The sequence below is a fragment of the Sebastes fasciatus genome, chromosome 8 (assembly GCF_043250625.1).
Source record: "Sebastes fasciatus isolate fSebFas1 chromosome 8, fSebFas1.pri, whole genome shotgun sequence".
Taxonomy (NCBI): Eukaryota; Metazoa; Chordata; class Actinopteri; order Perciformes; family Sebastidae; genus Sebastes; species Sebastes fasciatus.
This window is the reverse complement of record NC_133802.1, coordinates 5798377-5812274: the sequence shown is the minus strand read 5'-3', so window position 1 is coordinate 5812274 and position 13898 is coordinate 5798377. Positions and strand designations below refer to the sequence as shown.

At 46.7% G+C, this 13898-nt stretch overlaps 1 protein-coding gene across 1 annotated transcript in view; it reads left to right on the top strand.

Moving 5' to 3' along the window:
* The window catches only part of LOC141772202 (V-set and transmembrane domain-containing protein 2-like protein), a 65585-nt gene continuing 51687 nt past the window's right edge, over window positions 1-13898 (top strand). Inside the window, exon 1 of the mRNA XM_074642958.1 lies at window positions 1-329. Coding sequence (XP_074499059.1) covers window positions 212-329 — 118 coding nt within the window. The 5' untranslated portion in view covers window positions 1-211. The remainder of the gene's footprint in view (window positions 330-13898) is intronic.

The following is a 13898-nucleotide window of genomic DNA, read 5'->3' as shown; positions in this document are numbered from 1 at the left end:
AGTCTGCTGGAGACACAGAGAGAGCGGCTGCAGCGGCTTCCTCCTGTCTTCAACCTTCACAGGTATCTATCTCACTGCCTTCCACGCCAGAAACAAGTCACCTGGATTTAAAATAAGAACAACAAAGACTTTTCCCCGACGTGCTCTCCCTCCACTCGATGTGAAAGAAGACCAGAGAGGCTGAAGAAAAGGAGAGACAACCAGAAGAGACATGGGAGCGTTCAGAGTGCTGCTGGGGAGTTTACATTACATGGGACTCTACATGCAACTTAGTGGCTCCACGAGGCACGCTGGACACGGAGAGGTGGAGAACCACATCTCCGGGAACGGTAGGTGATCCACTACCGATTCATCTTCATCTATGGTGGGGGGGTGCTGAGGAGAGGACAGCATAGGTGATGATGCCATCTGCTCACATGCAGAGGAGGAATTAAACAAAGAGCAGGCTGAGAGGCTGATGCTGATGCTGATCACATGACAACTAATGTGTTTTCTTTCATTGTGTGTGTGGTGGTTCCTTGCTGTCAATGAAAAAGAGTTCAGTTCTGTGCAATGCATGGATCAACCAGTGCATGTCCATCCATCTTATTACAAGGTTTGTGGGATGTTATTTAAAGGTGGATGATCAGACCATTTGTATGTTTGGGAGGCTGATTACCTTTCTAATGAGATGTAACTGGTGTCTGTGATGAAGCCTGCAGCACATGACTGGCAGGGTTTTTGTTTTCTGTGAGAGCTGCAGCTCTCCACCAGTGCTTCTCTTCTCACCCCCACCCCACATCAGTGGGTGATTCATCCAGAGGTGATGTTGGCTGATAGATGGAAGTTGATATTCTCTTTTTTTAGTGCACCAATGAAATCTATAATGAACAATCTTCCCTCAGATCCTGTCTCTCTTTTCTCTCACCAGGAGCTTCCCTAAATGGCCTCCGGTGCTTACACTTTGTTACGTCATACAGGCTGACACACACACAGAGAGCGTTTCACGGTTTGGTTTTGGTAACTTTGGCTCGGCCTGGCTGGCTGGCTGGCAAATCTCCACAGGTGTCACGCTGAAGGTTTGGCAGCACAACGTCTGTGTGGGTTGGAGAAGACAGTAAGGAGGTGGAGGAGGAGAATGAGTAGGTGTGACGGGCAGAGAGTTTGAATGCCTCGATGCCCTTGAGGCACCGAGTCTTACAGTAGGTCCAACTTTTTACCTACTTTTATCAGATGCTTGCCAGCAGCTTAACCTGGCACTGAGGCAACCTCTAACAGCCATCCCATCGCACACACTAAGCTGCACTATGCAAAATTTTCATCTAAAAATACACCTGAATTTCATCAGATCTCAAAGCGGGGATAACAACGTAGATGAGCGTCGTATTCCCTTTAATTGAGATGCTGATTTGCACAAATAAAATGATTTCATCAGGTATGATCATGTCTATGATAATGTCTGCACCCACGGAAAGCAATTAGTTGAAACTTGAGAAGAGTGAGTTGAGTTTGGAAGCAGCAAGGAGCGAGTGGATCGTCCAGAGAAAGCAGAACTCAGAAACCTTAGGTCTTTTTGACAAAGAAAGAAGGAAAAAGCATTTTTGGAAATTACAGTCGCAAAACAAAGACGAAAGTTAATTCAACACAGTCTCACGGCAGTTCTTGAAATGGTCACAACATTTAATCGATTTGATTCATGTACACAGACACAATTTCCCTTTTTTTCGTGACACTCGGCACGACTTTCAACAGCGTATTTTTTGTGCGTTTTCCTACGAATGTCCAGCAACACGTGTCAATTTCTGCTCCAGTCTTTTCAAAATAAAACTACTTAGTTGGGTTTAGGAATAGATTGACTTGGTTAGGCTTAGGCAACAAACTACTTAGTTAGGTTTAGGAAATGATCGTGGTTTGGGTTAAAATAATTCTGGAAGTGCTGTAACTTAAGTACGGAAATGATGTGACAAATAAATCAACTTTGACTTGTGGTTTCACACAGGACACGAACACCGGTCTCCTGAGCTCCTGTGTTTTTTGACCCGCACCAATCCATCCCGACCTCCTCCCTACATGGCCTTCGCCGCTTTCTTTCCTTCCCGTTTCACAATTATGTGGCTTACATACGAACGGATTTCATGCTGACCATCACGAAAAAAATGTGAAATTTATGTCTATGTACACAAATCAATACATTACAATTGTGTGACTATTTCACAAACTGCTGTGTGACTGGGCTGGTTAATTGTCATGTTTAATCTTTATTGTGGAGTTTTGCCCACATCCTGTAACGCCACCCAACTAAATTCCTGTTTCCAGGATAATTGAAATGCTCACTTGTGCTTCAGCTCCTAAACTTTGTCGTTACCTGCTGCCATTTTCTCGCAAGTCCCGATCGGTACCACACATGTGCAACTCTCAACAGAGATGAGAAGGAAGCAAGATGGCTCACAAGCTACTTCCATCATCAGCTCTAGAAAAAAACAATGTGTTTAATTATTTTTCGGGCAAGTGAGTTGCTAGATTTACAAGAGTTTACAGATACTCTTTTATAAGAGTATCTGTTGATACTGTTGAGTCCAATCCAATACTTATATTTACCCAAATGTTGTTTAAATATGTATGTGACACGTAATGGATAATGTACAGCGAGCCTGTCATTGTGGTGAAATAATTTATATATTTCACCACAATGACGCAAATACAAATAATGCTTGCTGGACATTATCCCTCTTTTTACACGTCCAACATCAGAACTACACCCATAGCACAGTCTGTTATACATAGAAACGGTCTGCTATAAAGAAATAAGAGACCAAAAAACGCTGCGATTGACCAATCAGAATGGAGTATTCAACAAAGCCGTGTAATAAATTTAAATAACAGCGTAGCCTGGTCTTGCACCCCTTGTTTTTCACGAACTACTTGATCCAACTGCAGAAGGTCCTGATTCAAAACTATGAAGTTGATGAGCTTTATTTATTGATATGTGATGTGAAAAAAAAGTATGAATAAATAAATTTAATGAATAAAAGACGTGATGCGATAAACTAGAGAGAAGAAACACTAGCAGGCTTTTAGTAAAGAAAGGATCGCATTTTGATCAGCTTTATTTTAGCCAGTATGTCCGGGTTGGCCCTGATACAGATACTCGGGACATCCCGAGCTCCCAGGCTAAACATCTCCTGGCTCTAGCTTCATTTTTAATGGTCAAGTATGAGGTAATGCTATTGACCTTCTCATCCAACTCTTGGCAAGAAAGCGAAATAGGTGTATTTCCCCCCCCAAAAAGTTGAAATATGCCTTTAACTCAAGCTCTACATACTTACTTTTTTCCCCCTGAGCTTCCAACAGTGGATGGAGTTTGTTCAGTTGTCATGGAGATGGCTCGGTTGTCGTAGTGTGACCTTAGTATGGAACTGTGGTCTCAGCTGGTCATATATGGGGGGGGATTATACCCAGTTTACAGATGGTTTCTTGTGTTGGCGATGGTTTCCTTCTTGAGCTTTCTCTGGCCGTCCACTTGATGCTCTGACCAGTTTAGTCTGGTGATGTCTGTTTCCAGTGTTCATTCGGTCTCTCGTCACCTTTCATCAATGTAGCATTCCTCACATATGATGTCATATACAATTCTAATCGTTCTCTCTGGAGGGGGGGGGGGGGGGGGGGGTCCTGTCTTTAGGTTGCACCAGCAGAGATCTTCAAATGTTGAGTGGTTTTGTCGTAACAAGTGCTGACTCCTTGAAAACTCTGGTTAGATGTTCTGACAGCTGCAGCCACGTATGGGAGTCCCACCGGGATGCTTCTGGTGGTTTCTGTTGATTTAGCAGACAGTGTCCGTCCCGGTCTTAGGATTCTCATCATCCATCATATCATATCATCATTCATCCATTTAATCTTTTGTCTCTTTGCTACCCCTATGCTGTAATAAAGCATCACAAGAGTGACCATGGTTTGTACACATGAGCACGACAGATGTCACGTTAAAGGATTTCTCTGTATTTAACTTTCAAATATTCCGTATTTCTCCCCTTTCAGAGCAATACGAGTAATCTCTCACGGCAGGTTGGCGCATCCATAACACAGAATCATTTCAAACTGAATAATGTGCTTGTGGGAAGAGATATATTTTCTAGCAGTGGGTGTATGGGATTTTTATGGAAATGAGTGTGTGCAGATACACTTGTTTTTGTTTTGTCCCGAAGGGTGGAATGAAAGAAAAGAGGAGGGCAGATTCATGTACTGTAATTCCTAATTGAAATATAAAGTGGCCCTGCAATGTAGTAATTAGTAAAACATTCGGAACACAGTTGATAATACTGAAGTACAGAATTAAAGCAGCAGTAGGTAGAATTAGAGCAAATATGATGAAATATGCCTCCGTCGAATGAACAGCCAATAGGAACGCTCTCTCTCTGAAATGACCTGTGATTGGCCAAAGTCTCCCGTCATGGGCTAGATTTTTTTAAAGCCTGAAAACAGAGCCATGAGGAGGTGCAGAAGTCTAGTTTTCTCTCAGAACACTTGCATTACAATATGCTGAAAGGTTATTGTGGTATTTTTGCCCAATGATGCCAAAAACATTCTGCCTACTGCAGGTTTAAGTCTAATAGGATTGTCAGATGAATTACAGGTATGTTGATTTGCAGGGCGAGTGTGATGAGATGTTCAGGAATAAAGACGGTGAAAAAAAACCTAACACCTTTATATTTGCAGAATAAATTTTAACTTTTTTAGGCTGGCATCCATAGTTATGAGGTGACTTCACAGCGTGGGCTACACCACAGTGAGTAATACCAAATAAATGGCAAGAGGACTGGGTCAACTGAGCAAACGCCTTCATTTGCTTTTCTGAGAATATACTGCGAGTTTTGGCTTGTATCGGTGGTTTTCCGAGCCTCGTGGGGGTCGTAATTCAACCTGCTTTTCTTCCACTGGCACTCCACCAGCTGGAACAGAGAACAGTGAGGAAAAAGGAAGTGAGAGAAATTAATAAACAGTTTGCTCGATTTTCATAATGCCTAGACGCTGCTTTAGTTGATACTTTTCAATTAACTCCTAATTAGGGCATGGTTATCCAGCGAGGCGATTATTCCAGCCAATCAATTGCCTTAATTAATCAGTGAGGGGTAAATGAGCCGTTAGGCCAATAAGATGCTTAAACTTTACAAAGGAAAAAACGATTGTAATGAGACAACAGGAGCAACGCTAACAGACATTTGGATAACAGTTTTTTTTCATCTCTCCAGCCTAACGATACCAAATCTTTCAATTTTTTGACCACATTAAAGCTGCAGTAGGCAGAATGTTTTTGGCATCATTGGGCAAAAATTACATAATAACATTTCAGTATATTGTAATTCAAGTGTTCTGAGAGAAAACTAGACTTCTGCACCTCCTCTCGGCTCTGTTTTCAGGCTATAAAAAATCTAGACCGTAACGGGAGACTTTGGCCAATCATAGGTCATTTCAGAGAGAGAGCGTTTCTATTGGCTGTTCATTCAACGGAGGCAGCTGTCAATAACTCGCAAACACCGATCAAACGGTCAAACTAGGCAACGCTGATCAAATATGAATCAATATTATCTTACTGTAATGCCTATTTCTTGCATAAAATGTTTTCAGAAACATCGTGTACTGTTTAGCTGTAAAATGAGAAAGTTTGCTCCGGCTGGTGGGTGGTGCTTGGTATTTCCTCAACTGATCTCAACATGGGGGCCGGGTCACAAACTTTCCCAGCAGAGCGGAGCTCTCCATTCACTCCCCGGCGGCGTCCTGCTAATTTTTTCCAAAGAAGAGAGAAAAATATTTTACAAATGATACTGAGATTTGGTAATGACTTATTTCAGCAAATTACTCTTTTTAATATTTTGATCTCCCTCTTGCCTCTCAAAGAAATTGAGGAGGAGCAACCTCCTCTGCCTCTATGGACCACCCTCCACTGGTCAGGATATAGTGACCGTTTTATAAAAATAACTTTTTTAAATCATATTTGCTCCAATTCTACCTACTGCTGCTTTAAGAATGTATTTTTGTCTTTAGTGACTGGACTAAAGGAAACATATCCGTGCCGGGGAGCCATCACTAAAGGCCAGTCTTATATCTTCACCCTGTTTTGACCTCCATCACCAGAGAAACCGCCTCATTCTGACTCCCATTATTAGATTGGATTTGAACCATTCTTTCCAATTCAACAGGTGAATCATTTACCATTCAGGGAAGACAGAATCCTTTATGGCTGCTGCACCACCTTGAAAGGCTTCAGGCATGGCTGCTCCTCTAGTATTTGAGAGGAATATAAACCCGGGCCTGGCACAGATGCAATCACAGCCTGCGACGGTTAAGCCTCCTTCACAACCCCGTCTTTATCACCTTAAATGCCCTTTTCTAAAGATGTTTGTGTTGTATAATAAATATAGCGAGGGGGAAAAATAGGTCTTCCACTAAAAGCGAACTGGATCACCGAGGCGGTGACATCACACCACTGTTAGACTATTAAAGATTTAACAGTGGCCAATGCAGTATCACTGGCAAACATTCAGCAGCAGCTTGTGGGGTTTACTCGAGTCTTCTGCAGAATTAGACACCAAAATGTCCCCGTCTGCTCCTCGCCTCCCACTCGCTCGCACTTCACTTCTGACGGCGGCGTATTGACATGATAGTGGGGTTCCAGACACCGTCGCAGCAGCGAGTATAGAGGAACAACTGTTGTGACAAAATCTCAAAGTCAGTTGTGCTGATAATGAGTTTTTGGAGTTTTTCATTACTGTGTCAAGTATATAGTACACACTGTTATCTACATCAGCTAATACGGGCATAGATCCAAGTGGCACGGAATAAATAATTGATAGCACTAGCTTTTAAAAAAAGTAGCTACATGAACAGCTGCTTCATTGCATCAGAGAGATTTTGTCCATCCATCCATCCATCTTCAACCGCTTATCCGGGATCGGGTCGCGGGGGCAACAGCTCCAGCAGGGGACCCCAAACTTCCCTTTCCCGGGCCACATTAACCAGCTCTGACTGGGGGATCCCGAGGCGTTCCCAGGCCAGAGTAGAGATATAATCTCTCCATCTAGTCCTGGGTCTTCCCCGTGGTCTCCTCCCAGCTGGTCGTGCCTGGAACACCTCCCAAGGGAGGCGCCCAGGAGGCATCCGTGCTAGATGCCCGAACCACCTCAACTGGCTCCTTTCGACGCAAAGGAGCAAGGACTCTACTCCGAGTCCCTCACGGATGACTGAGCTTCTTACCCTATCTCTAAGGGAGACGCCAGCCACCCTCCTGAGGAAACCCATTTCGGCCGCTTGCACCCGCGACCTCGTTCTTTCGGTCATGACCCAACCCTCATGACCATAGGTGAGAGTAGGAACGAAGATTGAACGGTAGATCGAGAGCTTTGCCTTCCGGCTCAGCTCTCTTTTCGTCACAACGGTGCGGTAAAGCGAATGCAATACCGCCCCTGCTGCTCCGATTCTCCGACCAATCTCACGTTCCATCGTCCCCTCACTCGCGAACAAGACCCCGAGATACTTAAACTCCTTCACTTGGGGTAAGGACTCATTCCCTACCCGGAGTAGGCAAACCACCGGTTTCCTGCTGAGAACCATGGCCTCAGATTTAGAGGTGCTGATTCTCATCCCGACTGCGTCACACTCGGCTGCGAACCGATCCAGTGAGTGCTGGAGGTCGCAGACCGATGATGCCAACAGGACCACATCATCTGCAAAAAGCAGCGATGAGATCCTCAGCACACCGATCTGCAAACCCTCCTCCACCCGACTACGCCTCGATATCCTGTCCATGAATATCACGAACAGGATTGGTGACAAAGCGCAGCCCTGGCGGAGGCCAACCCCCACCGGAAACGAGTCCGACTTATTGCCGAGGATCCGAACACAGCTCTCGCTTTGGGCGTACAGGGATTGGATGGCCCTGAGAAGTGCCCCCCTCACCCCATACTCCCGCAGCACCCCCCACAGTATCTCCCGGGGGACCCGGTCATATGCCTTCTCCAAGTCCACAAAACACATGTAGACTGGATGGGCATACTCCCAGGCCCCCTCCAGGATCCTTGCGAGAGTGAAAAGCTGGTCCGTTGTTCCACGGCCAGGACGGAATCCGCATTGTTCCTCTTCGATCTGAGGTTCGACTATCGGCCGAACCCTCCTTTCCAGCACCTTGGAGTAGACTTTACCAGGGAGGCTGAGCAGTGTGATACCCCTGTAATTGGCACACACTCTCTGGTCCCCCTTTTTGAAAAGGGGAACCACCACCCCGGTCTGCCACTCCTTAGGCACTGTCACCGACTTCCACGCGGTGTTGAAGAGACGTGTCATCCAAGACAGCCCCTCCCCACCCAGAGCCTTCAGCATTTCTGGGCGGATCTCATCAACCCCCGGGGCTTTGCCACTGTGGAGTTGTTTGACTACCTCAGTGACTTCCACCAGGGTAATTGATGATGGTCCCCCATCAGCTTCCAGCTCTGCCTCTACCATAGAGGGCGTATTGGTCGGATTCAGAAGTTCCTCAAAGTGCTCCTTCCACTGCCCGATTACCTCCTCAGTTGAGGTCAACAGTGTCCCATCCTTACTGTACACAGCTTGGATGGTTCCCCGTTTCCCCCTCCTAAGGTGCCGGATGGTTTTCCAGAAGCACTTTGGTGCCGACCGAAAGTCCTTCTCCATGGCTGCTCCGAACTCCTCCCACACCCGCTGCTTTGCCTCCGTCACGGCAGTGGCTGCTGCTCTTCGGGCCCGTCGGTACCCTGCAACTGCCTCCGGAGACCTCCGAGATAACATATCCCGGAAGGCCTCCTTCTTCAGTCGGACGGCTTCCCTGACCACCGGTGTCCACCACGGTGTTCGAGGGTTGCCGCCCCTTGAGGCACCTAAGACCTTAAAACCACAGCTCACCGCCGCAGCTTCAGCAATGGAAGCTTTGAACATCGTCCACTCGGGTTCAATGCCCCCAACCTCCACAGGGATGCCAGAAAAGCTCTGCCGGAGGTGTGAGTTGAAGATCTCTCGGACAGGGGCCTCCTCCAGACGTTCCCAGTTCACCCTCACTACGCGTTTGGGCTTACCAGGTCTGTCCAGAGTCTTCCCCCACCCTCTGACCCAACTCACCACCAGAAGGTGATCAGTTGACAGCTCCGCCCCTCTCTTCACCCGAGTGTCCAAAACATGCGGCCTCAGATCAGATGATACGATTACAAAATCGATCATCGACCTTCGGCCTAGGGTGCTCTGGTACCACGTACACTTATGAGCATCCTTATGTTCGAACATGGTGTTCGTTATGGACAATCCATGACTAGCACAGAAGTCCAACAACAAACGACCACTCGGGTTTAGATCAGGGAGGCCGTTCCTCCCAATCACGCCACTCCAGGTGTCTCCATCGTTGCCCACGTGCGCGTTGAAGTCTCCCAGGAGAACTATGGAGTCCCCTACTGGAGCCCCATACAGGACTCCATTCAGGGTCTCCAAGAAGGCCGAATACTCCGAACTGCTGTTTGGTGCATACGCACAAACAACAGTCAGAGTTTTCCCCCCCATAACCCGAAGGCGTAGGGAGGCGACCCTCTCGTCCACCGGGGTAAACTCCAACGTAGCGGCACTCAGCCGGGGATTTGTGAGTATCCCCACACCCGCCCGGCGCCTCACACCATGGGCAACTCCAGAGAAGAATAGAGTCCAACCCCTATCCAAGAGTACGGTTCCAGAACCGAGGCTGTGCGTAGAGGTAAGCCCTACCAGATCCAACTGGTAGCGCTCCACCTCCCGCACAAGCTCCGGCTCCTTCCCCCACAGAGAGGTGACGTTCCACGTCCCCAGAGCCAGCCTCTGCCGCCCGGGTCCAGTCCGTCGAGGTCCCTGGCCTTCACTGCCACCCGTGTGGCAGCGCACCCGACCCAAGCGGTTCTTCCCGCAGGTGGTGAGCCCACAGGATGGAGAGGAGGGGGGTGCCACGTTCCTTTTTCGGGGTATCCCCGGCCGGGCTCCGTGGCAAGCCCGGCCACCAGACGCTCGTTGACGGGCCCTCCGTCTGGGCCTGGCTCCAGACGTGGGCCCCGGGCTTCCTCCGGGCCGGGTAACTCCTCCTCTGCCTCGTGTCGTCATTGGGTTTTTTGTGAACCATTCTTAGTCCGGCCCCTCACCTAAGACCAATTTGCCATGGGAGACCCTACCAGGAGCACGAGGCTCCAGACAACACAGCCCTCAGGGTCATAGGGACACACAAACCTCTCCACCACGTTAAGGTGATGGTTCCCGGAGAGCAGAGAGATTTTGTAACAAAGACAATTTGAATGATACGTAAAGTAAGAGCAATGATTCATTTTTTATGCCTCCGCCGGCAACAACTGATAAAATGATGAAGAGATGATGTGAGATTTTGGATAAAGGATGCTCATTTTGAAAAATGTTCTTAACCGATACCCGATCCTCGTTAACCGATTATTAACCGTTAACCGACAAGATTTGTGCCTCGTACCGGCTGCAGCACCACAACAGATATTGGTTGACGGGAGTCCCCAGTTCACCGTCCGGGAGCGTTAACTTAGCATCTACGATGCTGCGTGTAGTATCACGGACATGCAGCCACTTTCCCAGTAAAAGTCTCCACCGCACGTTTAGTTTAGCAGGTTGTCAGCTGTGTGTCTGCACGGCATAACTTTAGCGAGTGTCCAACAAACAGTGTGTGTATTTGTGCTACGTTAGCAGCTGTAGCATTGCCGGAGGCTTCGTGCTCGCCGCCGCCGCACACGTAGTCTGCGTAACTTTAGTGAGTTTCCAACAGACCGTGTGTGTGTGTGTGTGTTGGCGGTGAGTGTGAGGTTGTTGGTGGCGTTCTAGCTGTGATCGTAGGTGTAGCAGTGTGTGTACAGTGTATTTGTCGGTGAATAAATGCTATGAAACTACAACTCCTCCGCTCCACTCAAGCGAGCCAGAGACCGGAGCCAACTTCCTGTATCCTGCAACTCCGGCTCCGCCTCTTAAGGTGGGTTGTTAAGGTGGACCGGCTTTTCTCCTTAAAGTGACGAGCCGCTCCTCTGAGCCGCTCAGCTTTTGAGTTAATTATTAACATTTCTTTTAACCGTTTTAACCGATAGCGTTAATCGGTTAAAATGCTTAATGTCGGTTAACGGTTAAACGGTTAATTATGGACATCCCTATTTTGGATATGTTTTTTTCAGGGCCAATACCAATTATTAGTTATCAAGTAGACCGATAACTTATATTTGGAACCGATATACATTTGGAAATGAAAATCTTAGTATCAAAATGTAAGACAATACTTTGTTTGAATGCCTTTTAACATTATGATAACATTATCAAGAGCCATTGCTCTTCCCATGCTGACACCTTCTTTGGATGTATTGCAGATTGCCTGAGTGTAATACTACCGTTCTGCACTTTTAGTGCATCCATCAGGAGAGAGAGAGGGAGAGAGAGAGAATGAACAGAATTGTTGATGTTATACAAAAACTTTCTTTGATCATGAAGCCCAGCGTTACTGTACAGTTCTCAGGTTTATCAGTGTACAGTCCCTTTAACAGAGACAAACAGAGTGACGGCTGACTCATAGGAACGGGTACAACGCGTGTTGGAATGCGCATCGGCAGGTACGCTATATATATATATATATATGTCTGGTGCATGAAATGGCTGTATTGTCACTGCGCTGCATTTTTATAAACGTCTCACTGCCTCTTCTTCTCCCTGCAGTTCTCGTACTCATAGAACTGAAGTTACATCCAGTAACTACCTTTATTCATTTGTGATTTTTTTTTTTCTGTTCGGATGACCCTTACTTCAAAGATATTCTCTTGGATTCGGGGACACTGTGACATTTCTCCCTATTTTCTAACAATTTAGAGAGATTACACCTGATATAAGCACATTCAGTACCTCTACCTATGTAATTGTCTGTGCAAAGTCGATAGACACCCAGTTTGCCTTGATACTTTCTATATGAGATGTGGCCTGAATCTATTTCACACTTAAGATACTTGGGGCTCTTTAACTCTCTCTCTGTCTGTCTGCTGCTGTGTGTAAACACAAAGAGACATCCAGTAATAGAAGGAGGAAGGTGTCAGAACAAACAGGAAGGACGAGGGTGAGGGAGCCCAGGAGAGAGGGACAGGCTGACAGTTTTAAAGCTTGTTGGCGCTCAGCGGTAGGTAGAGCCGATGTATTTAGGTCCTGACCTCGGTATATACTCCTCACTGAGAAGACAAGTGCTGGAGGGCAGCCTGGGATTAACTACAGAGAGGAGAGAAATTATTACTGTAGCTGCACCATGTCTCCGCACGTTGCACCTCACCTCGGCACAGCTATCTTCAGGACTTAAAAATCAATCTTGTACGCGTCTCCCGGCTTTGTCTGCATATCCTTTCATGAGCAAAGTGTACTCACAGTAATAATCCATGACATTTTCATATTAATGGGTGTTGATTTCACCGCTCTCCACCGTTCACTGATGCAATTCAACAGTGATTCACATTATGTATACTTCATCACAGTGATTGTATTTCAAGGACTGCCACATGACAGTGAGAATCATGTAGAAGGTTTTGTGTGTGTTTGTATATATAAACAGTATATATTTAGTGCACAGTAAGGCTGTCAATGGATTAAAATATTTAATAAATTTGTTTTCACGTTTTATCCGTTCAAAATGAACCTTAAAGGGAGATTTGTCAAGTATTTAATACTCTTTCATTTTTTTTATTAAGGTGGAAAAGGGTTTGCAGCTCAGATGAGACATCCTGTTCAATAGTAGTGTAACAGCTCTGCAGAACGATAGGTCTGAAAATTAATAATAAACTCACAGAGAAATAATAGAACAATGTGAAAGAATTAATGGAATATGCCCGGAGCATAAACTTCACTCCAGCTTACAGTCGTATACCGTAGCTGCGGCGGCGAGTGAGGAAGTGGACAACACTGACTGGCTGTATCCGATACAATCAGCCCATTTATCAGTCTAACCCTTAGCAGCAGTTCAGGTAGTCGTTGCTTGACAATGTGGACTCAGACCTTCGGTGTCCGCTGCACGCTTGCAGGATGTGTAAAATTAACTCTGAATCCTCTCCTCTCTTTCTTCCCCTTTCGATCAGAACGTTCTCTACAAAATCGGCACAAACAAGCTGCGGGGTCAGCCGGCAGTCAAGGACTCTCCCTCTGTCTTTCTCTAGAAGTGCCTTCTGCTGCGCTCGTCCTTCACTCTCTTGCAAAGCACTTCACTGTTGTGTGTGTGTGTAGTGCGAGTGTGTGTGTATGTCTGTGTGTGTGTGTGGGGACGTACTTTGGAGGAGAAATGATTGCGGGCAGCTTTGAGCATGGCGATCCAAAGCTACACTTTCTCTGAGGTGTCCCTCCGTGACTAAAACTCATCTCCGGGACTCATCATCCAACCCGCCGGGTGTGTGTGCGTGTGTGTATGTGTGTGTGTGTGAGGCTCTGCGAACTTTGTGTGAGAGATGATAAAGGCGGCTTTGAGACAGGCGATCCAAACCGTCACTCTCTCGTATTCCGTGTGTGTTTGTGTCTTTGCATGGGTGTAGTCTGTGTGTGTGTGTGTGTGTGTGTGTGCTCGGAAGAGATGAAGGGGGGAGAAAGTATTCCCTCTATTGCACTCAGCATGATGATGTTGGGGGAAGTGCTTGGCTGTGAAGACTTGTCTGAGAGAGTGTTGCTTATCTTCCATTAGACACATTACTGCCAATGTTGCCATCAAAGTGGAAAGACACACACACATGCACAGAGACTCTCACAGATTTAGAGAGACACACACACACACACACACACACACACACACACACACTTCTCCTGGGGAGGCACTTGGCAGGATTCATCTGTTGGCAGTCTCACTGAGGGAGGAAAGAGGAGGAGGAGGAGGAGGAAGGCAGGCGAAG